The sequence below is a fragment of the Petaurus breviceps genome, unplaced genomic scaffold (genome assembly GCF_028583685.1).
Source record: "Petaurus breviceps papuanus isolate PSGF00001 unplaced genomic scaffold, PetGlider_PUasm1.0 229, whole genome shotgun sequence".
Lineage (NCBI taxonomy): Eukaryota > Metazoa > Chordata > Mammalia > Diprotodontia > Petauridae > Petaurus > Petaurus breviceps.
In genome coordinates, this window is record NW_027185903.1 from 7,370,218 (window position 1) to 7,390,636 (window position 20,419).

Sequence of the window (20,419 nt, forward strand, 5' to 3'; positions counted from 1 at the left end):
TCCTGCTCTCTCCTCATCCTCTCCCCTCCGTCCCTCCACATCATCCTTCCTTACACCGTCATCCCCCATCCTCCTCTGTCCTTCAGCCGTCTTCCTGTCTTACCTAGCTTCTTCCCTCCCTCCCTCACCTTCCTTCATCTTTCTCTTCTCCCACACGAATGCTTTGGTCACATAATCAGCCCCCTTTCCTTATTCTTATACAACTGTTTGATGACGTCTTTCATTTCTGTTCTTCTTTCTATGTTGCAGCTTGCTCACACCTACCATGTGATCTCCGTTGCCTTCTCTGTGATATTGATTTTCACTTCATGGAAGGCAGCTATTTTCTGTTTCATTGCCATATAACAACTATAGAATATTAAGATGGGCCTTTGATCTTAGATTGGAGTCGGTAAAGGACCTTAGGAGTTTCCCAAAAGCAAACATTTTCCTCTGCCCTCCCATCTCCCTTTCCCCATCCTCCTCAATTTTCCTTGGCACTCTGGGAAAGGCCAAATACTTACTCTCTCCATACCCATCTTTGTTCCCACCTTCCCCTCTTTTAGACATCCCTTCATCCTTTCTAATCTCCTCCTTTGCTTTCTTCCACCGTCTCTCTGTCCCTCTCCCTTTCTCTCCCTCCCTTCCTCCTGGAGCTCCTCATTTCTTATCAACTTCATAGGTCCGCCTGTCTCTCTCTCCCTCTCTCTCTCTCTCTCTCTCTCTCTCTCTCTCTCTCTCTCTCTCTCCCCTACTCCACCTTCTCTTTTGTGCTTCTTCCTTCTTCAGCCACCACCTCTTCATCTCCTACTTCTCACAATCCTGGATTTTCATGTCCACCTAAGTTGTTTGCCTCTTTTATTTAGGGCTCTTTAGTTCCCCCTCCCTTCTGTCTTTCTCTATCTCTTCCTATCATTCTTGCCTTCTCTCTGATCTGTCCTACTCTGTTTAGTATGTGGCTCACCCCCCCCCCCATTCATTTATCTATTGATTCACTCACTTCACAAATAAAGCATTAATCTATGATCAGGAGAATTTTTTAAGTTCTTTATTTAGCATTTTTATTTTTCCAGCAATTTCATAACTTTTTTTGTCTTTTTTTTTTGGAGGGGGGAAGGCAGGGTAATTAGGGTTAAGTTACTTGCCCAAGGTCACATGGCTAGTAAGTGTCTGAGGTCAGATTTGAACTCAGGTCCTCCTGACTCCAGGGCCAGAACTCTATTCACTGCACCATGTAGCTGCCCCCCTTTTTCTAACTTTTAAAAAGGCTTAGGAAATCTAAGCTACCAAAAGCCATACTAAAAAAAATTGCTCTAAATCAGGAATTAGAGAAATGTAAATTAAAGAACTCTGAGATTCTATTTCCCACCTATCAGACTGGCAAGATTGACAAAAATGGAAAATGACAAATGCTTTAGGCAGGTTAGGAGAAAGGGAATTAGCAGATGGAGGTGGGGGTGGGGGGAGGATCAAGAAAGGCTTACTGGAAATGGTTTTAGAAGAGAGAATCACAGAAATCATAGGATCTGAGAGGTGGAAGAGACCTCAGGAACCATCTAATTCAATCTCCACTGTAACTCACATGAGTGCTGGTTCAACCTCTGCCTGAAAACCTCTAAGGAATCCACTACCCATGGTACTTTTAGACAGCTCTAGTTCTTAGGATGATTTTCCTGACATCAAGCCTAAATTCACGTCTTGAAACTTCCCTCTTACCCACACTTTCAATTACTCTTGGTTTTTATCCTTGGGGGCTAAACAGAACATCTAAGTCCTCCTTCACAATATGGTCCTTAGATACCCTCAACTATCATGTCATCATACTCCTCTCTACCCAGCCTCTGCCCCCGCCCCTCCGAGTCTTTTTCAGTTTAAACATTTTTAGTTCCTTCCAATTCATCCTGTTAAGTCCTTTCCTATTTTGGTTGCCCTCCTTTGGACACTCTTCCTTCAGCTTATCAATATCGTTAAATTATGGTGCCCAAAACTGAATACAATCTGTTGATGAGGTCTAATGAGAGTAGAGTGCAATGGAACGATAATCCACCTGTTCCTGGAAAGCCTTATTCCTTTTTTTTTTTAATTAATTTGTTTACTTTTAGTTTACAAGATTCAATTCCACAATTCCTTGAGTTTCACATTTTGTCCCCCTCTCTTTCCTCCCCCCCATGGCGGCATATAGTCAAGTATAGGATCTGTAAATACTTTCACATCATACATCAGTCAGGTTATAAGGATGGATTGTACCAGCTGGAATGAAAAATGGTAAAGAGGACATAAAACCAAACAAGAAAAGGAAAAAGATCAGGTATTTTGCTTCCATCTGGATATAAACTCAGTTCTTTCTAGTTCTTTCTCTAGATGCACACATTTCTTTCCATCATGAGTCTTTTGGGATTGACTTATATCACTGCATTGCTGAGAAGAGTCCAGTGTATCAAAGTTGGTCATCACACATAACGTTGTGTCTGTAATTGTGTACAAATTTCTCCTGGTTCTACTCTTCTCACTCAGCATCAGTTCGTATAAGCCTCTCCAGGTAAATATGAAGTCCATCCGTTCCTTGTTTCTTATAGCACAATAGTATTCCATAACATGCATATACCACAACTTGTTCAGCCATTCCCCAATTGATGGGCACCCCCTTAATTTCCAATTCTTTGCCACCACAAAAAGAGCTGGTATAAACATTTTTGTACATATGAGTAGCCTTATCCTTTTTAATGTAGCTCAAAATTGGATTAGGTTTTTTTTTTTTTTGGCTGCCTCATATTGAGTTTGCAATCCACTAAGAGCCCCCAGATCTTTTTTTTTTAATTCAGAAAAATGGTTCTATGACTCCCTATTTCATACTTGTGAAGTTGATTTTTGATGTACTCAAGTTCAAGATTCTATCCCTTTTGAATTTTATCTTATTAAAGTATGTTTCCAGCCTGTCACGCCTTTTGGATCCTGAACCCATCATTCATTATGTTTTTTATCCTTCTGTCATGTGACATCTGAAAATTTCATGATTATGTCATCTGTGACTTTCTAAGCCATCCATAAAACCCTTGAACAGCACAGATCTGAACAGATCTGAACAGAGCTGATCCCCTATGGTTCTCCACTGAAGACTTCCTGCAATGACAACCATTCAAACAGATCTGAATCCCTCTGACTGTATTATTGAGTGATCTGGATCTCTCCTTTTTTCTACAAAAATTGAAATGCTTTATCAAAAGCTAATAAAAAATCTTTTTTATGACATTCCATTTACTAGTTCTAGTGATCTTGTCAGAGGACTGAAGTTAGTCTTACATGATCTGTTCTTGAAGTCGTGTTAGCTCTTTGTAGCTTACTATTTCCTTTCCTAGAAGTTTATCCACCATCTCTTTAATGAATCATCCTAGTATTTTCAGTTAAGGTAACATCATTTTTTTTTTAGTTTGCAGGCTCTGCTGTCTTCCATTTTCTGAAAATTGGGACATTAATACTTTCTTGTCTTGTGCTGTCTATCCCATTTTCCGTCTTTCAAGTATCACTGGCAGTGGCTCACTAGTCATACCAGCTAATTCTTTCAGCACCTGGGGACGTTTACCAGGCTAGGGAATGGCAATTCATGAAGGGCATCTGTCTTTCTTCCTCCTTACTTGCCCCATGTTTCCCCGATAATAAGACACTGTCTTATTATTTTTTGGACAGAAAAACACCAGAGGGCTTATTTTCAGGGGAGGGCTTATTTTAATGAACATTGACAGCAATTTTAATAAACAGGTAAATGTGAACAAAAAAATGTACCTTTATTCAATAAGCAAATCACTGGGGAAGAACAGGATGACGCGCTCACTGCTGCAGCTCTGATTGGATGCAGCTCGGAGCGCGGCGTGCGTTTCACGGGGGGGGGGGGGGTGTGGGATGGGTGGAGTACGGGGGGGGGGGGGGGGGGGGGGGGGCGCGTGCGGGGACGGTGCATACAGAGGGTACCGTAATGTAGCGTGTAGCGCAGGGGATCACCTTCACTACAGTAGCAATCTCAATAGGGCTTATTTTGGAGGAATCTTACACAGTAAGGGGAGGGCTTATTTTCGGGATAGGTCTTATTATCGGGGAAACACGGGTAGGTTCCGTCTTGACTACCTATTTACTTAGAAATGCACCCCATGCAGAGAAGAGCCAGTGCTGTGTGTGAAGAACAGGGAGGACAGACTAGTTAAATGATAGGATACAGGAAAAGGAGTAATAAATAATGAGGCTGAAAAGTTAGGTTGGGGTGAGGTTGTAAAGGGCTTTAAAAGAAAACAGTTTTTATTGGACCCTACAAAGAGATATCAGAGTTTATTAAAGAGGGGAGTGACATGGTTAGATGTGTACTTTGTGTGTGTGTGTGATGGATTAGAGCAGGGAGAGACTTGAAGGCAGAGAGACCAATTGGAAGGTCATTGCAGGGGCAGCTAGGTGGTGCAGTGAATAGAACACCAGACCTGGGAGTCAGGAGGACCTGAGTTCAAATCTGGCCTCAGACACTTAACACTTACTAGCCATGTGACCTTGGGTAAGTCACTTAACCCTAATTACCCTGCCTTTTCTCCCCCAAAAAGAAAAAAAAAGTCATTGGAAGAGTCTAGGTGAGAGGTGTTAAGATGTGCCTGTGTGAGTAGAGAGTAAAGGGCAGTCAGAGGTGAGATATGTTGAGGTGGTAGGAACAAGGATTTGGTGACTGAATAGAATGAAGGAGAGTAAGGAGTGGAAGATATCACTTAGATTACGAACATGGGAAGGATGGTACCTAACACAAATAGAAAAGCTTAGAAAAGGGGTAGATTCTGTGGAAAAGATAATGTATTCTGTTTTGGATATGTTACGTTTGTAAAGTCTTTGGGACATCCAGTCTGAAATGTCCAATAGGTACTTGGCGATGAGGGACTGAAGCTCTGGAGATGTGGCTGATCTAAGTCCTCTTTCACAATATGGTCCTTCAAGTACCCCTAACTATCATGTCATTTACTCCTCTCTACCCAGCCATACCCCCCTCCTCCTGTCCCCATCTTTTCATGGGAAAAGACTTTTCAGCCATGGGAGCTAATGAGGTCATCAAACGAATATAGAGACAAGAGGGCACAGGTTAGAGCCTTGGTGAATACCCACAGTCAGAGGCAGGCTATGGATCGAGCCAGGATAGGAGATTTGGGAAGGAGCAATCAGATAGGTAGATGTACTGTGAGGGAAGTGTCACAAAAACTGAGAAGAATGTTAGGAGGATAGAGTAGCAAATTGTGTCAAATGCAGCAGAGAAATAACAAAATTAGGACCATAAAATTTGGCAATTAAGAAAGAGGTCATTAAATACTTTGGAGGAAGCAATTTCAGTAGAGTGATGAGGTTAGAAGCTAAATTTCAAAGGACTGAGGAAAGGGAAAAAATTAATATGAACAATTTCTTCTAGTTTAGTGAGGAAAGAAGGAAATATAGGATGATCTATGGGGTATAGTAAAGTCAACATTTTTTTTTTTAAGTTTCTTCTCTTATGTGTAAGCATCTGTGAAGACTGGGAATGAAACCCAACTAAGCCACATCATTTCAAGGGCATTAATAAATTAAACCAATAGGATTTTGCACGCACACACATGGAACAAATTTGTCACTGTTCCTAACATGATCTCATTAATGTCTGCTGAACAATAGTTCAATCCTACAACCTGTCTCTGATGTGCCATAAGTATAAATAGCATTTAAGATGATAAGTTGAGAAGAGAGGCTGGACCAAAACAATAACACTCTTAAGAAAATCTATGCTGGTGTAGTAGAGGTATCAGAAATGAGATATAAAAACAAAAGGCATCAATAAAAGATCTGATTGTATACTAATATTCCTTGACATTTTTCTCTTACAGCTTGCAGCAATTTTTCTTTATATTTCTAATTGTAATTGTAATATAGCTAAACAACTGAATTATGAATTTTGTCAGCCTTTTCAATTTTGTCTCTATATAATAGTGCAAGCCATTTAACTTTAAGGCTTTAGGCAACTAAAGACTTCAAGTTGCAGAGGTCTAGATCTGCATTATTAGACGGGAATTTTTTAATCTGTAAGCTCCTTATACCAATAAAGTCAATGGTCCAGTTGCTATCCCTATCCTTATCTATTATTAATGTTTTTTGAACTCTACAGGATTTTCTTGATTGGAACATTATCTGTAGAATCTTTGAATTTTCTTAATTTTTCAAGTCAGAAAGCCAGAGGTTTAACACTTCTTGATCTATTACTTAAAATTGTCATTTATATCTGTATTCTTTTATAACTTTTACAGGCTTTTAAAAAAATCTGATGATATATATTATTTTCTAGTGCAGTCTGGCAATTGCTTCTATTGATTTTTTTTTCAGGTTTTAAAAAGTATGTCTTTTTTTTTCTCTGGCAGGAGGGGTGAGTACCTATAATTCAGCGTATGGAATTCCTTCCACTAAAGATGGGTAACTCATCCATAATACATTCTTAAAGTTGTCTGGGGTACTAAATTTAAATGTCTTACCCATAGTCATATAGTGTGTCAGAACAAAGGCTTAAACCCAGGTCTTTCTGAGCCCAAACTTAATCTTGTACTACAGAGATGTCAAACATGTAGTTATATTCTGATGTGAACCAGATTAAAATGTAATTGGGGAATATTTTAACAGATAAAAATTCAATAGAATATAGATCCTGTAAATATGTGGTTTTCTGCATTGATACAAAGCATGATTTAGGGCCTGTTTCTATTTGAGTTACACCACTGGTCTACCACATGTCTTTTCATATTTTCTCCACTATTTCCTCCTGATCATTTTTAGGAACTGGTAATTCTTGCTTCAGTTTTTGTCTTAATTTTGAAATTTTTATAAGCTATTTCCTCTGGTGATTTTCATAGTGTTACTTATTGCTTAAATTACTTAGCTATCATTTTAAAGAACTGAATACGAGGAATCAAAAGAAAGAAATCCCATTTCTGACATTGTGTTACTATGGACAAATCTTTTACTTAAGATTAGACTAAGTTTAATTATTATAAAATGGGGATAATGCCAACTACCTTAAAGGGTTGAAAGGTCAGGAGACATACCGCATATATAGAATTCTGTAATTGTAAAGTGCTATAAAAATATTGACTGTGATGATTATTCATTTGAGGATATCTCTACGATTAACTTAGTTTATTCTTTACCTTTTTTGCTTCTGATATTTAACCTGTTACCATTTGTTACAGGCTATTTAAAAAAAATGCATTTTTGTTATTCAGCTTTGCTCATGGTAGAATGGGGGGAAATTGCATTATTTTTTTGGTTACTTGTCTCTTAATATATAAATTTCAGGGGGTAAATGAATAGCCTAACTTCTCTGCAACCTATCACTTGGTCATTCCAGCTGAGACTCCCTGTAGATTTTTCCAAAACCATTCACTTTCCCTCTGAACCATCATTCAGGAACTGGCCTAGCTGCCTGCTCCGATAATCCTTTTTAAAACAATTTATATCATTTATCTTGAAGTCTTGTTTTCATTAAATTAATTTCCTAATACACCCCATCCCCACCTTCTCCAGTAAACCATCTGTTAAAAAAAGCAATTCAGCAACACTAATCAACACATCAACTATGTTAAGAAATAAATGTAAATCAATACCCACAAACCTCCCACCTGACATCTAGGGAAGAAAGTCTGCTAACATCTCTTAAATATAAATATTTTTAGGATAACCCTGAGTGTTTAAACTATAAAAATCACAAACAAGGCACATATTTATATGTAAAACAGACACACACCCAGAGTGCCATCTTAATCTCTATGTATAATGAGGTGTGAAAAGAGACTTCAAAACAGGTTTTAGTTTGGCAACACATGTTATTTTGACTGCATAAAAAATCATTTTTTTTTAAAAGGACTAACAAGTCATTCGGCATATTTTCTACCACTTGTACATACAAGAAAGTTAAGAACACAGAAACCATACAATCCAATTGATTGTACAATGCACTTAATTCTCTAAGTCTTCTGGGGTAGCTATTCTTCTGGATTAGGTTACATATATCTGAACCTTTATTTTACAGCTCAAAGAACACATATTTATAGTCCATTTCTATCATAGTAATTAATGAAGTCGTTCTAATTTAGCCTGAAGAGATTTAAAATTCCCAGTGCTAGCTTGTACTGATAGAGTTGAGCTCATAGACTGGAGTTCAACAAGATAACAGCAAACAGCATCCATGCAGAGATTTGTAAAACGTCGTCTGTAAAAAAAAAATAATACAAGTTTATCAGTTTCTATACTTAGAAACATTTCTTACATGGTCTTATATCCAGGTGCTTTTTTTCTTTTTCTTAAATCAAAGGTAAGTAGAAATGGAATGTACACATAAGAGATAAATGACAAATAACAGAATTACAGAAAGTAAAATTAGGGAAATAATCAGTAAAGTTAGGGAAATGTTGATAAGTGTTGCTTTCAAGTTTTTAGGTACTTTTAGATATATAATAATAATCATTTAGTAAAAGGGGATACTTGAACTAAAGGTGAGCCAGGATGGATAGCATATTAGACATTGCTATGCTCATCTCTAACTCTAGAAACAAAAGGGGGGAGAAAACAAAACGGGGGAGAAAATGAGTAAAAACAAGTCAAGGGAATGAAGGGAAATGAATTTTATAGACAACATCCTTGGTAATTTATGTCGATACATTTTTCTAAGGTTTTTAAAGTGGTCATTATGGGAATGAGAATAATGACCAGATGCATAAAATCCACTGAAATTAGGAATACTGCAGCATTAAAGATGAGAGAGAAACTTAAATTTTAGAGCAACAGTCCCTAATATGATTTTGCTGGGGGTGGGGTACAGTTATAATCTTTAGAAACAAACCAGATTTTTCTTAAACAGCTTTCAAAATTAAAATAGAATTGGATTGTTTCATTCTATTTCCCTTCTCTATTTCTTTTTTAGCATGGACTAGTTGATATGTAAATAAAAAATTAGGAGTAATGAGAACTGGAAAAACCTTTGCTAGGTTAATATGAAAGAGTGTGCCTCGAATTCATTATTAACACCTGTTGAGTTTTGTCAACCTGGGTATACACAGAACTTAAATATCCTAGGGGGCTATATTACTACATGATTAGATGAGTTAGTTTAAAGACTATGGTATTGAGAAAGGGCTGAAAATACAAGTTTACTTACAAGTACTCCTTATAAATTTCTAAGAACAGAAGAATATTAACAGCAAAGCATAAGGAAGTCAATTACAACAATAGAGAGTAATTTTTAACAGTTAATTTGTATTGTGTCAAATTGATCCACTTAGTCAAAAGGAAAAAGCTTTACAACTTTTCCCATTTCAAATTCTTACTGCAAGAACTTTATCTTAAGAGTTTTAAAAGCTTTTGGGGGGAGGCTAGGTGGCACAGTGAGTAGAGCACCGGCCCTGAAGTCAGGAGGACCTTGGGTTCGGATCCAGCCCCAGACACTTTACACACATACACAAAAACTAGCCGTGTGACTTTGGGCAAGTCACTTAACCCCAATTGCCCTGCCCTCTCCCCTCCAAAAACAAAACAAAAAACTTTAAAAGCTTTTGGAACATTGTAACATTCAATAATTTCTGATTACCTCTCATAATTAGACACTTGGTTAGGATTCTCAACATATCTAGACAATAATACATGTATACAATCCAAAAGGTGTAAGGGCTTCTTTATCCTAGTCCAGAATGGGTCCTATTAAGAAAAGAGACATACAAAGAAATACGAACTATAAACATTTTCATCAAGCATCTAAGTCAGCTAAAGAATTCAGATTTAATGCTAATATTAACAAGTATCCTGACTGTTTTGAGGTGGGACAGCCTGGTGCGTTGTTGATCTGGGAGTTAGGGTTTGAATCCTAGATCCACACTTACTGTCTGTGTAACCTCAGGAAAATCCCAACCTCTCTTTGGAAATTCATACCTTTCTATGGATTGCTGTATAGACTGACTGATACCTTGATGAGGAAAATCACAAGGCTGAGTTCTGGATCCAGCCCTATCCCTTATGTGCTCTTTAACACTAGACAGGCCACTGTATTAATCTGTTAAAAGGGCAGTAATACTTGCCTTCCCTGTCTCACAAGGTTGTTGTGAAGAACAAATGAGAATATACATGTGAATATGCCTTTAAAAAGGCAAAATAAAAATGAATAAAAATTTAAGATATTATTATTTCAAAACTATTGCCTCTGATCATCAAGAAAATATGTATGGCTTTTATCTTTAGGAGTAAAAGTAAGCAAAAATTAGGTAAGATAAAACGTTAATCTGAAGTTTCATTCAATGAATTTTAAAGAAAGAATAGCTTAAATGAGTTAAAGTAAATTTGACTTTTTTTTTAATTGAAGAGGCCATCACAGTTTGTGCTTTTTAGTCTATAATTTGGTTTCAAATATTGCGTATTCCACTGAGTTAGACTGAGGAAATAACATTAATTGTGCCATTCAATAAATCTTCTGTGAAACAATTCTCTTCTCACATTCTCACAGCACTTTGTACTAGAAATCTGTCAAATAAAAGGCAATATATTCCAATTGTATTTTTCTTACCCTTGACTTGAACAACTGATCGTATACTTCTAACAGTCTGGGCAGTGGCACTCCTATTTCATGCATCGTCTGAATCACAAATCCTACATCCCAGTTCAAGTTACATACTTGCTGCTCTAAGAACTGTACAATAAAATCTGAAAAGGGGGGGAAAGCACAGTAAGAAATTAGGAACAGATTTACCCATTTAGAAGTAGGTTTCAAAGAGAAAATTTTAGACTGGAATATAGGTTACACTTCAAAAATTAATGTCACCTACTTAGAATTAGCAGGCATTTTTTTATGCCAGTAAAAGGGTTCAATTTATATTCCTTTTTTAAATTTAAAATTCAATTTTGTTTTATTGTTTCATTGCTGAATTCTCTCCCTTTCCCCTCCCCTACCAATTGAGAAGGCAAGAAAATAAAACCTATTATAAATATGTATAGTCACACAAATCAAATTTCTGCATTAGCTGAGAGGTTCAGAGAGACAGAGAAAGGAAATATGTTTCTATCTGTACTTTGAGTCCATCTGGAGACAGCATATTTCATGAGTCCTTTGGAATTGTGGTTGGTCACTGTGTTGCTGGTCACTGCTGATCAGAGTATTATTAAGTTTTTCAAAATTGATTCAAAAGATTATTTCACTGGTTTTTCTCAAAGATACCAAATAATTCCTCAATTTGACCAAATGATTCAGAATTTGGCACACAAAATCCCACTAAATTATTATCCACAGGACAAAAGTTAATCTTCTCATAAGATGGATAAGCACTACAAATTAATGTCATAGATTAGTATGAATTTTGAAATAACATTAAGACTCCTGTGGACTATATATTCACATAGTTCTGTGACTGGTTATATCAATTTGTTAGGGCCTTGTGATCCTAAGGTCAAGATAAACATTTTATGTCTTTTGCTTTGGTTATTTTTTCTTTTGTTCCCAAAGCTTAGCAAGTCTCATAAATGAAGGTCAGTGGTCATTCAGACAGGAAACTGGGCAAGAATAGAAATCAGTGTAAACTGATCACTCCTATGGGAAATTTACAATTTAGACTTAAGTCAACAGTATTGTTTTTCTATATTCCTGTAACCAAATTAAAATAAAAAGTTTTAAATTATTCCTGCTCAGAAAATAAGAAAAATAGGTATGGTTTGTTGAGACACCTCATTTTAATTCTGAGAGCTTTAACTTTATATTCCTAAAATAGAGGGTGTGTGTGTGTGTGTGTGTGTAAACAACTCTTGGAGACAGAGCAAAGTTTTCATGGTGTTGTACAAATAGTACTAGACTAGAGAGCCAAGAGATGTGGGCCCAAACACCTAATCCTTGTGTGACTGTAGTCAAGTTTCTCTACCTTGCTGAAACTTACTGTCCTCGTATGAAAACTGACTAGGTCACAGGGCTGTTTGGAGAAATTCCTTTATAAACTTTAAAAGTTATATTGATATTTGTAACTATTACTATACCAACCTATAATGGAACAAATAAGCAAAAGTGTTAAACATATTTAATAACAAAACGTGTTTTAAGAATTCAATGATCCCAGGGGCAGCTAAGTAGCACAGTGAATAGAACACCAGCCCTGGAATCAGGAGGACCTGAGTTCAAATCCGGCCTCAGACACTTACCACTTTCTATCTGTGTGACCTTGGGCAAGTCACTTAACCCCAATTGCCCTGCCTTGCCCCCTCCAAAAAAAAAAAATTCAATGATCTCAAAAGCTCAAGTAACTAATTTTTTTTTCTGTTCTCTATGAGAAAGATATAAATGAATAAGTTAATTATCAATGATTTATATTTTTTAAAAAAGAATCTATTTCCAGGTTGCATCTTAGGACAAATTCAGCCCAAATATCTACAACTCCTATGTTAAGAGTTTGGTGAAAGGGGCGTCTAGGTGGCGCAGTGAATAAAGCACTGGCCCTGGAGTCAGGAGGACCCTGAGTTCAAATATGGCCTCAGACACTAACACAAAAACTAGCTGTGTGACCTTGGGCAAGTCACTTAATCCCCAATTGCCATCCAAAAAAGCAAAAAAAAAAAAAACCTTGGTAAAATAATTATCTGCATTAAAAACGTGCAAGTTCCTAACACAACCCTGAGTTCTCAATTAAACACTAGATTTTGTTCAGTATAATTCTAGTGTTAAGTTTATTTTATTATATTCTAATTCTCTGAAAATTAAAAAGCAAGCCTATCAAATCCATATCAGTTTATTAACCAGAAGGAATAGCAAATCAAATAAAGCCTAATTTGCCATCTATTTCCTATAAATACTAGCTTAGTGTACTGGCTTTTAACACCAAAAAGACAAGACATGCAACTGACACATTTTTTTGATACTTGAAATTGGAAAAAGTTTAAGTGTTTCTACTTCACAATTTTTTCTACAGCTTAGTTATAAATGTTTCTTAACATTCTAAAGACTTTTCAAGTAACAAAAGAAAAAAACTATAGTTCTATCTATAAGGATCAGATGGTCAAAGGACTCATATTACTTTATACTTCTATTTTTAGTAAATAAGCAGAAATGCTCCTAAATTTTTTCTACTGGATCATTTCTTTGCCCATATTATTAGTCTTTCCCCCTTGAAGCAGCAGTAGAATTTATCACGTTTCTAAAATGCGAATGTTATTTAAAGAGCAAAATAAAATTTTATGGCATATAGTTTACAGTGTTTTACTAATTTTTCCCCAGATTTCCAGAATTTTTATTTTGTTATAATGACATAGCTTTGCATATATCCTTACTCATAATATATATGAGACTCTCTGATGAACAGATTTTAAAACTAATAAGAAATACTCCATCCAACTCATCTGAAGGTGAACTATCAGATGATGAAATGTGATGATTTAAATACTACAACTGAAATGCATGAGGCAGAGAAAGAGCATCTCTCATCTGATTCCAATAACAATGAGTCTATCAATGAAGTTCCTTCTACAAATGACAATCTAAAAGGTAGTGAGCAATTAGCTCTCATTGGACTCAAGTTCAAAACAAAAGAGACAAAGAACTACAGAGTCTGAAATGTAAAGATGGTTCTTCTTGGCAGTGAGCTGCTGCTTCTCAAGCAGTAGGAAGGTCTCTCAAAACAGCTAAAATTACTTTGATCTGGTGCTATTGCATATTCTACAACCCATACTTTCAAGCAAAGTCCCGTTTCTTCTTTTTATTTAGAAAGTGAAATCTCAGAAACTTTTAGAAATGAACAAACGCCAAGTGGCAACAAGTACTATTCAACGCTAATTATTATATTCAATGAGGCAGAAAGTTCATTGTTTTTATTGTTGCTCGTGGCATTACTGGTAGAAGAAAGCTACCCATAAAAAAGTATGTGGAATAGCTCCTGGACGTGACCTTTGTTCAAGAAAAACATGCCATGTAACAAATTCCTAGAAATAATTAATTCCCTTCATTTTGACCTGAAAGCATAAGGGAAACAAAATCTATCTCAGGGCAATTTTTGTCCAGTATCCTCACCATGGAGTCCTTTTATTGAGAACTGTCAGGAGGCATTAATTTCTGACGTATATTTAATGGGTGATGAGCAGTTGCTGTTTGCAAGGGAGGCAACTCTGTAAGTTTATTCAATATATGTCAAACAAGTGACATTATAATCTGGCCCGAAATTTTGGTTGGCAATTGCCACTGAAAACTAGTACTTGTTAAATCGATTCCTTTAGTTGGGGAAGGACAATATTAGAAGTACCAGTGTAATCACAGATGTTGTGTTGAAGCCCATGAAAACACTATTCAACAAAGGCTACAATGTAACCAGTAACAATTTTTTTCACATTCCACAATCTTTCCTTAAAACTTTCAAAGCAAAGATTCAGCATAGTTGGAACTATTTCTCAGAACCATAAAGAACTTCCAGAGTAATAAAGACATGTAGGCTGCTGCATGAAACTGGTTTTGAAGTCAACAGAGAAGCTAAGGTGATGCCAAGCCATGCCATGATTACCATGCCACGGTAAGAGATCCAAATCTGTAACTAGAATGAGCACCCTCCCTGCTGCAGATGTTCAGAGTCTGGCAGAGAACAACCCAAAAGCCAGATCCTATGCTATTTTGCAACAATATGGTAGGAGTAGATGTTCTTGACCAAAGGGCAAGATGTTATTCAGGGAAAGCAGCAAATATAAGATGGCCTAGGCACCTTTTCTATGACTTCTAGAACATCATGGAATGTATAAGATCCTCATCAGCATCCTGATAATATATAAAAAACACTAATTGAAATATTAGCCATCAAAAATACATTCAAAAAGTGAGTGAGCTCTCTGGAGATTGTTCAAGTGGCAAACAGGAAAGGATAGTCACAATGCTCCTCTAGCCCAAAAGTGTCATGTCATGTATGACAGCACCAAATGCTGGAAGAAGACCTGAAGTAGGATTACCATGCAAAAAACTTGTCTGTAGTAAACGTATGACAAAATTGTGCAAAATGCAATCTAGAAATAATCACATATTTACGGATTGCATTTTGCATATTTTGGACAAACATTTGCTTTCTCCTGTCTGTGCAAATGCACTTTAAAAACCAATTAACTGGGCCAGCTAGATGGCACAATGAATAAAGCACTGGCCCTGAAGTCAGGAGAACCTGAGTTCAAATTCGGCTTCAGACACTTGACAATTAACTAGCTGTGTGACCTTGGGCACTTAACCCCAATTGCCTTCTCTTCTCCCCTCCAAAAAAACAAAAAACAACAAATACAACCCACACACCAAATAATTAAAAGCAGATATTATAGTTTTAGTTTTAAGTAAACATTTTTATCCTATTGTCTCTCTTAACTTACAGATAAAAATAAAACATCCTGCAACAATTAATGCAGTATGGTCCATTGAGGTACTTTGAAATCTCTTTCCTACTGAGAGCTATAACACTGATCACATTATAGATTTAGAAATTATAAGATGTTACCATGGGAGTAAAAAAAGAAAAAAACTTATAGCAGTTGTATGCTACCCGTGTTTCCCCGATAATAAGACCTATCCCGAAAATAAGCCCTCCCCTTACTGTGTAAGATTCCTCTAAAATGAGCCCCCCCGAAAATAAGCCCTATTGAGATTGCTACTGTAGTGAAGGTGATCCCCTGTGCTACACGCTACATTACGGTACCCTCTGTATGCACCTCCCCCCCGTGAAACGCATGCTGCACTCCGAGCTGCATCCAATCAGAGCTGCAGCAGTGAGCGCGTCACCCTTTCTTCCCCAGTGATTTGCTTGCTGGCGCCACTGAGAGCAGTGCTGCGGAAGACAGCTGAGGCAGGACAACATAAGCCCTCCCCTGAAAATAAGCCCTCTGGTGTTTTTCTTTCCAAAAAAAAAAATAATAATAATAATAAGACAGTGTCTTATTATCGGGGAAACACGGTAATATCTCTATGTATGTATCTCCATCTCTGTATCTCCAATGCTCACTGCTTACCTAAAGGAAAAAATCGAGGTGTGCCAGCATAAATTTTGCCGAGCAGCACAATTTTCAGACTAAGAGCTTGCATCCTATCTGAGGAGCTCATTGACACACTGTCGTTCAATTCTGCAAGAAAGAAAGAAATTTGTCACATTGAAGTTCCTTTCAAAAGTTAAAATTTATAAAAGTGGCCTAAAGAAGTCCATGATGAACATTATTAGTATATTCTGGTCTATTAATGCTAGCACTCCTGCCATGCCCTCCCAGAGTGGCAGCCAAGAGGGAGGTTCAGGGCAGGTACCTATTACTCTCACTAGGTGATTTTTCAAGGTAACATTTACAACATGATAGAAATACAGCTTTCTCAGTCATCAGAATACACCAATGTTTAGAATGATAAGTTAAATTTGTAATTTTGTCAATTTACATCACTGTATACTCAGCCATTCACGTAAACATAATTTTCACTTGTTCTTAATGTTTGGGAAACTAGCAATTTTCTTGTTTCTTTTAAGTCATTTACACATTTTTATCAGTATAGCCAAGCACTTACCCTTCTCTATGATATCTTGCCAAAGTGTTTGTACTAAGATGGGGTCTGAATGACCAGCACAATGAATTATTGCAAGTTTACACTCTGCAAGTTTGAATGGGTCAGCAAATTCTCCATAAAGCTGCAGAAAAAAAGAAAAAAAAATAGAAAAAGTAAATTAAGTCATAAAACAGTTGAAAAAGTAAATGACAGATTTTGCCAAAGAAGACTATACATGTAGAAAACCAATACAGTGAGATTTGATCAATCCTATTTAAGTTAAATAAAACATACTAACAAAGTTCTTTGTTTTTCCTCCTAAAAACGGAATTTGTAATATGATGTAGAAAACTCACTTTTTAAAAATGGCAAGCTGAGACTATGGAAGGAAATTCCTTCTTCAGAAAGTACCACTTTTAAAAAAATGCTAGGGATTTATTTATTTATTAAAAATAAATTACCTTTCCCAGACAGGAGTCTGATAAACCACAGTACTAAAACAATACTAAGAAAGCGTCCTCTAACCAAGAAATATGGATAATTCAAACTGGAAAGAAATGTCATGGTCAAGTATGAGCAGAAAAAGGTTGAAAAGTATTTTAAAAAGTGAATACTTCCAAAGGATAGGGTGGAAGTTGGTAACTTTGTATTAAGAGATCTTTATGAAAAAAACAAAGCAAAATTAAACAGACTTTCAGGTTAGACTGTTCCTAAAAGGTATCAGGTCATTTTTCACTATGGCTGAGAGTCAACCTGTTTTTTTCAAATAAAGTAGTAGTTTCCTCTGGAAATACCAGCAAGGTGATTCTGAACCATTAAGACTTTCCTGGCCTTCAAACTCCAGGGAATCTCTTTTTAATGGAACCCCCTGAAATCATGTAATCTAAATCAAACCAATAACCTTATTTTACATTTTTGGCAAAAAATTCTAAAAGCTCTACAACAATTTTGTCTTTCTTTATGTTACCTTGGTTATGTCCATTAGCTCAGAATCTAGCTGTGAAATTGCATCTTGCACCGAAGAATGATGGGAATACTGTCTTTGTAGTGTATCTTGTATCTGAAGCTGGATCCTAGCAACCTAATTAAAAAAAAAACAGACATTTTTTGTAAAATAACAGGGACTCAAAGTTCTGAAAGGAAAATAATTAAGAAATAAAATTCTCTAGTAAACCAACAACTCTTTACCTTATGGCTCTCATAAGACCTATTATAATTTACTAAAATGATAGTAAACAAAAAATACTGCTGTATTATCATGTAACTTATATAATAACCCCTTAGAAAGGCTATATGTAAAATTATTAAATAACAGCAACATCTCTTCAAAGTTGTGATGTTATTTCACTAGTCTAGAGAATCACTGCTGTAGACTAAGACAGCTAGGTGGCAGTGCGGGCCTGGGGTAAGACCTGAATTTAAATACAGAATCAGAAACTTATTAGCTGTGTGACCCTGGGAAAGTCACTTAACCCCTTTGCCTCAGTTTCCTCTGATGTAAAATGGGGAAAATAAAACTACCTAATTCACAGGGCTGTTGAAAAGAACACAAGGCCAGTGGAAAGTAGGCACTATATAAATGCTTATTCTCTTCCCCATGTCCCCTTCCATAAGAACTCCCAAGAAGGAAGTCTTATTTATGCAGGTTATCACCTTCTCAGAAATTCAGTCTTGAGAGAGATGCCCGGAGTGCTAAGAAGCTAAATCCCAAGGTCATACAGTCATTATTTATCTGATACATGACTGGAACTCAGGTCTTACTGATGTGGAGGTCATACTATGTCTATTATGCCACACTATGTACATCTCCATGCTGGTTATATCTAGATACCCCAAATGGTTGATTTAAAAAGCAAAAAAAAACCCTCAGCATTTTTACTGTACTGAAAAATGGACAAAAAGCAAAGAATAAAGTTTGTGGCTGCTACAGATCTACCACTTTATAAAAGCACAATTAAACAGCACAGCAGACATTTCCTGAAATATGCAACATAATGAGCAGAAGGTTTCAATGACTCATTTTCCTTACTTCCATCTTTTCTTCGAGTTCATGGAGGAATTCACCATCTGCAGCTATTGAAGAAATGGCAGTGGAGCTTTTAGCACTAAGGATGGCGCGAGCAATATATTCCAGACGCTGTTGAAGTGAAATTTCAGTACTGAAGGAAAAAAAAAGTTGCTTTAAATTAGGTGCCTCAACCACCAGGGCCCATATGTTAAGAGGAAGTAAAGTGCCTAAAAGGAACGTAAAAGGGCATTCTAATCTACTGACAATTAAGTGTGAAAACCCGCAGAGATTTTGTTATTTCTTACTTCTTGTGGCTAAGTGACAAGCTGTGTGCTGTGGGGAATCTAAGAGATGCGTCAAACTTGCTCCTGGGCTCAGGCTGAGGCTGTACACTAGTCACAAAGAATATGGACTATCGTAAGGAGTGACCATGGTAAAAGCTTCTATACACATTTCCTGAATTAATCACCCAAGCTAATTTCAAGCTCTTCTTAAGCCTGCTTCTCAAAGGGATTTTTCCTCCTATCCTTCCTAAACATTTAAAAGTACATATGGCGGGAGGGGGAGAAAATTTGAAACTCAAAGAACTGGGGAACTGAATTTTGTTAACTCAAAGTAAACGAACAAATTAATAAAGACAAAAAAAGAGAAAATGGCAAAAAAAAGTACACATGAAAGGAATAGTTTTTTTTTTTTTAAACAGATGTTCATGGACAGAGGAAAAAGGTGCTTCAGACTTCTGGCCTGGTAGCACCACCAAATACTGGTGTGGGGGCTGATGATGATGAAACAATATCAGACAGACCAGGAGCTGAAGTACCCTAACCCAGCAATGAGGAAACAAGTGGCTAGGATGAGCAACTGACTATCTGTACAGTACAACATCACCAATCATATGCAAATGTTTTAAAAAACTGATATTTTGCATGGATGTCATAATAAGGAAATGAAACAATAAATATCCAATTTCAATGTTTTCTGTTTCCTATCTTCACTGAAAACTTTTATTAATTTTCTCTCATTTACTCTTTATGATTTCAGGTGCCCTTCCATACACCAAAATCAATATTTAATGTGACAATTACCCTAACACAAAACAATTTTTTATAATATCTATTTCTGGGATTCTCTAAAAGAAGTCATTTAGGAAAAGAATGAGATGGGATTCCATGACCAACAAAACAACGAGCAGCTCTACCTTTTTACACAGCAGACACTTCTGGACTCTAGAAAGGTTACGCTGCATCCTCCGCCACATGGTGCCCTGGCAGGATGCTAGTCTGGAGTCAGCACAACCCAGGTCCAAATCCTGCCCTAGGTATTACTAGTAAGTTGTATGACCCTGCTCACCTGGCCCTTCTCAGCCTCAATTTCCTCATCTGGATCATGAGGATAATAATAGCACCTACCTCCCAGGGAAGTTGTAAAGATCAAATGAGATAATATATATAAAACATTTTGCAAATCTTGAAGCATGAGTTATATATACCCGTAAGAGATAATTGTTGCATTACAATGAACACCAATGATGTAATTTTTTTATTAGACAGTCCATGAATTAACTAGGTCCTCTGCTTTAATATGCCTTTTAAGAGACTTCAAAGCTCATTAATTTTTTTTCCCTTTGGCTTCCTCCATTCTACTCTTCAGATCAGTAAGTACAAGCTCCCCTCTATACCCCTGGGAGGCTGGATGTGAAGTTTCCACAAAGAACTTGAGCCACTGTGAATGTAAGAGGCAGGAAGGCTGGACTTAAGTTTGGGCTTCCATGGGCTCTTAAAGTAAAAACAAGGTGATATGAAATTCCTTAGGAAGGAGAATAAACTGACTACTTTTAGTAATGTCCTGAGGGATTCTAAAGATCTTTTTTAAGAGGTCTGGTCCTTAGTAACCTCCTCTCC

At 36.7% G+C, this 20,419-nt stretch overlaps 1 protein-coding gene across 2 annotated transcripts in view; it reads right to left on the minus strand.

The window, feature by feature from the left end:
• Nucleotides 1-7,815: 7,815 nt before the first annotated feature.
• NUP155 (nucleoporin 155) overlaps nt 7,816-20,419 on the minus strand; it is a 52,890-nt gene continuing 40,286 nt past the window's right edge. For both annotated transcript variants that reach the window (XM_069096169.1, XM_069096168.1), the window contains exons 29-35: nt 18,540-18,669; nt 17,478-17,591; nt 16,532-16,652; nt 15,994-16,104; nt 10,562-10,698; nt 9,596-9,702; nt 7,816-8,221 (exon numbers count right to left, since the gene is read on the minus strand). In XM_069096169.1, the coding sequence (XP_068952270.1) occupies nt 8,083-8,221; nt 9,596-9,702; nt 10,562-10,698; nt 15,994-16,104; nt 16,532-16,652; nt 17,478-17,591; nt 18,540-18,669 (859 nt within the window). In that variant the 3' untranslated portion in view covers nt 7,816-8,082. The remainder of the gene's footprint in view (nt 8,222-9,595; nt 9,703-10,561; nt 10,699-15,993; nt 16,105-16,531; nt 16,653-17,477; nt 17,592-18,539; nt 18,670-20,419) is intronic.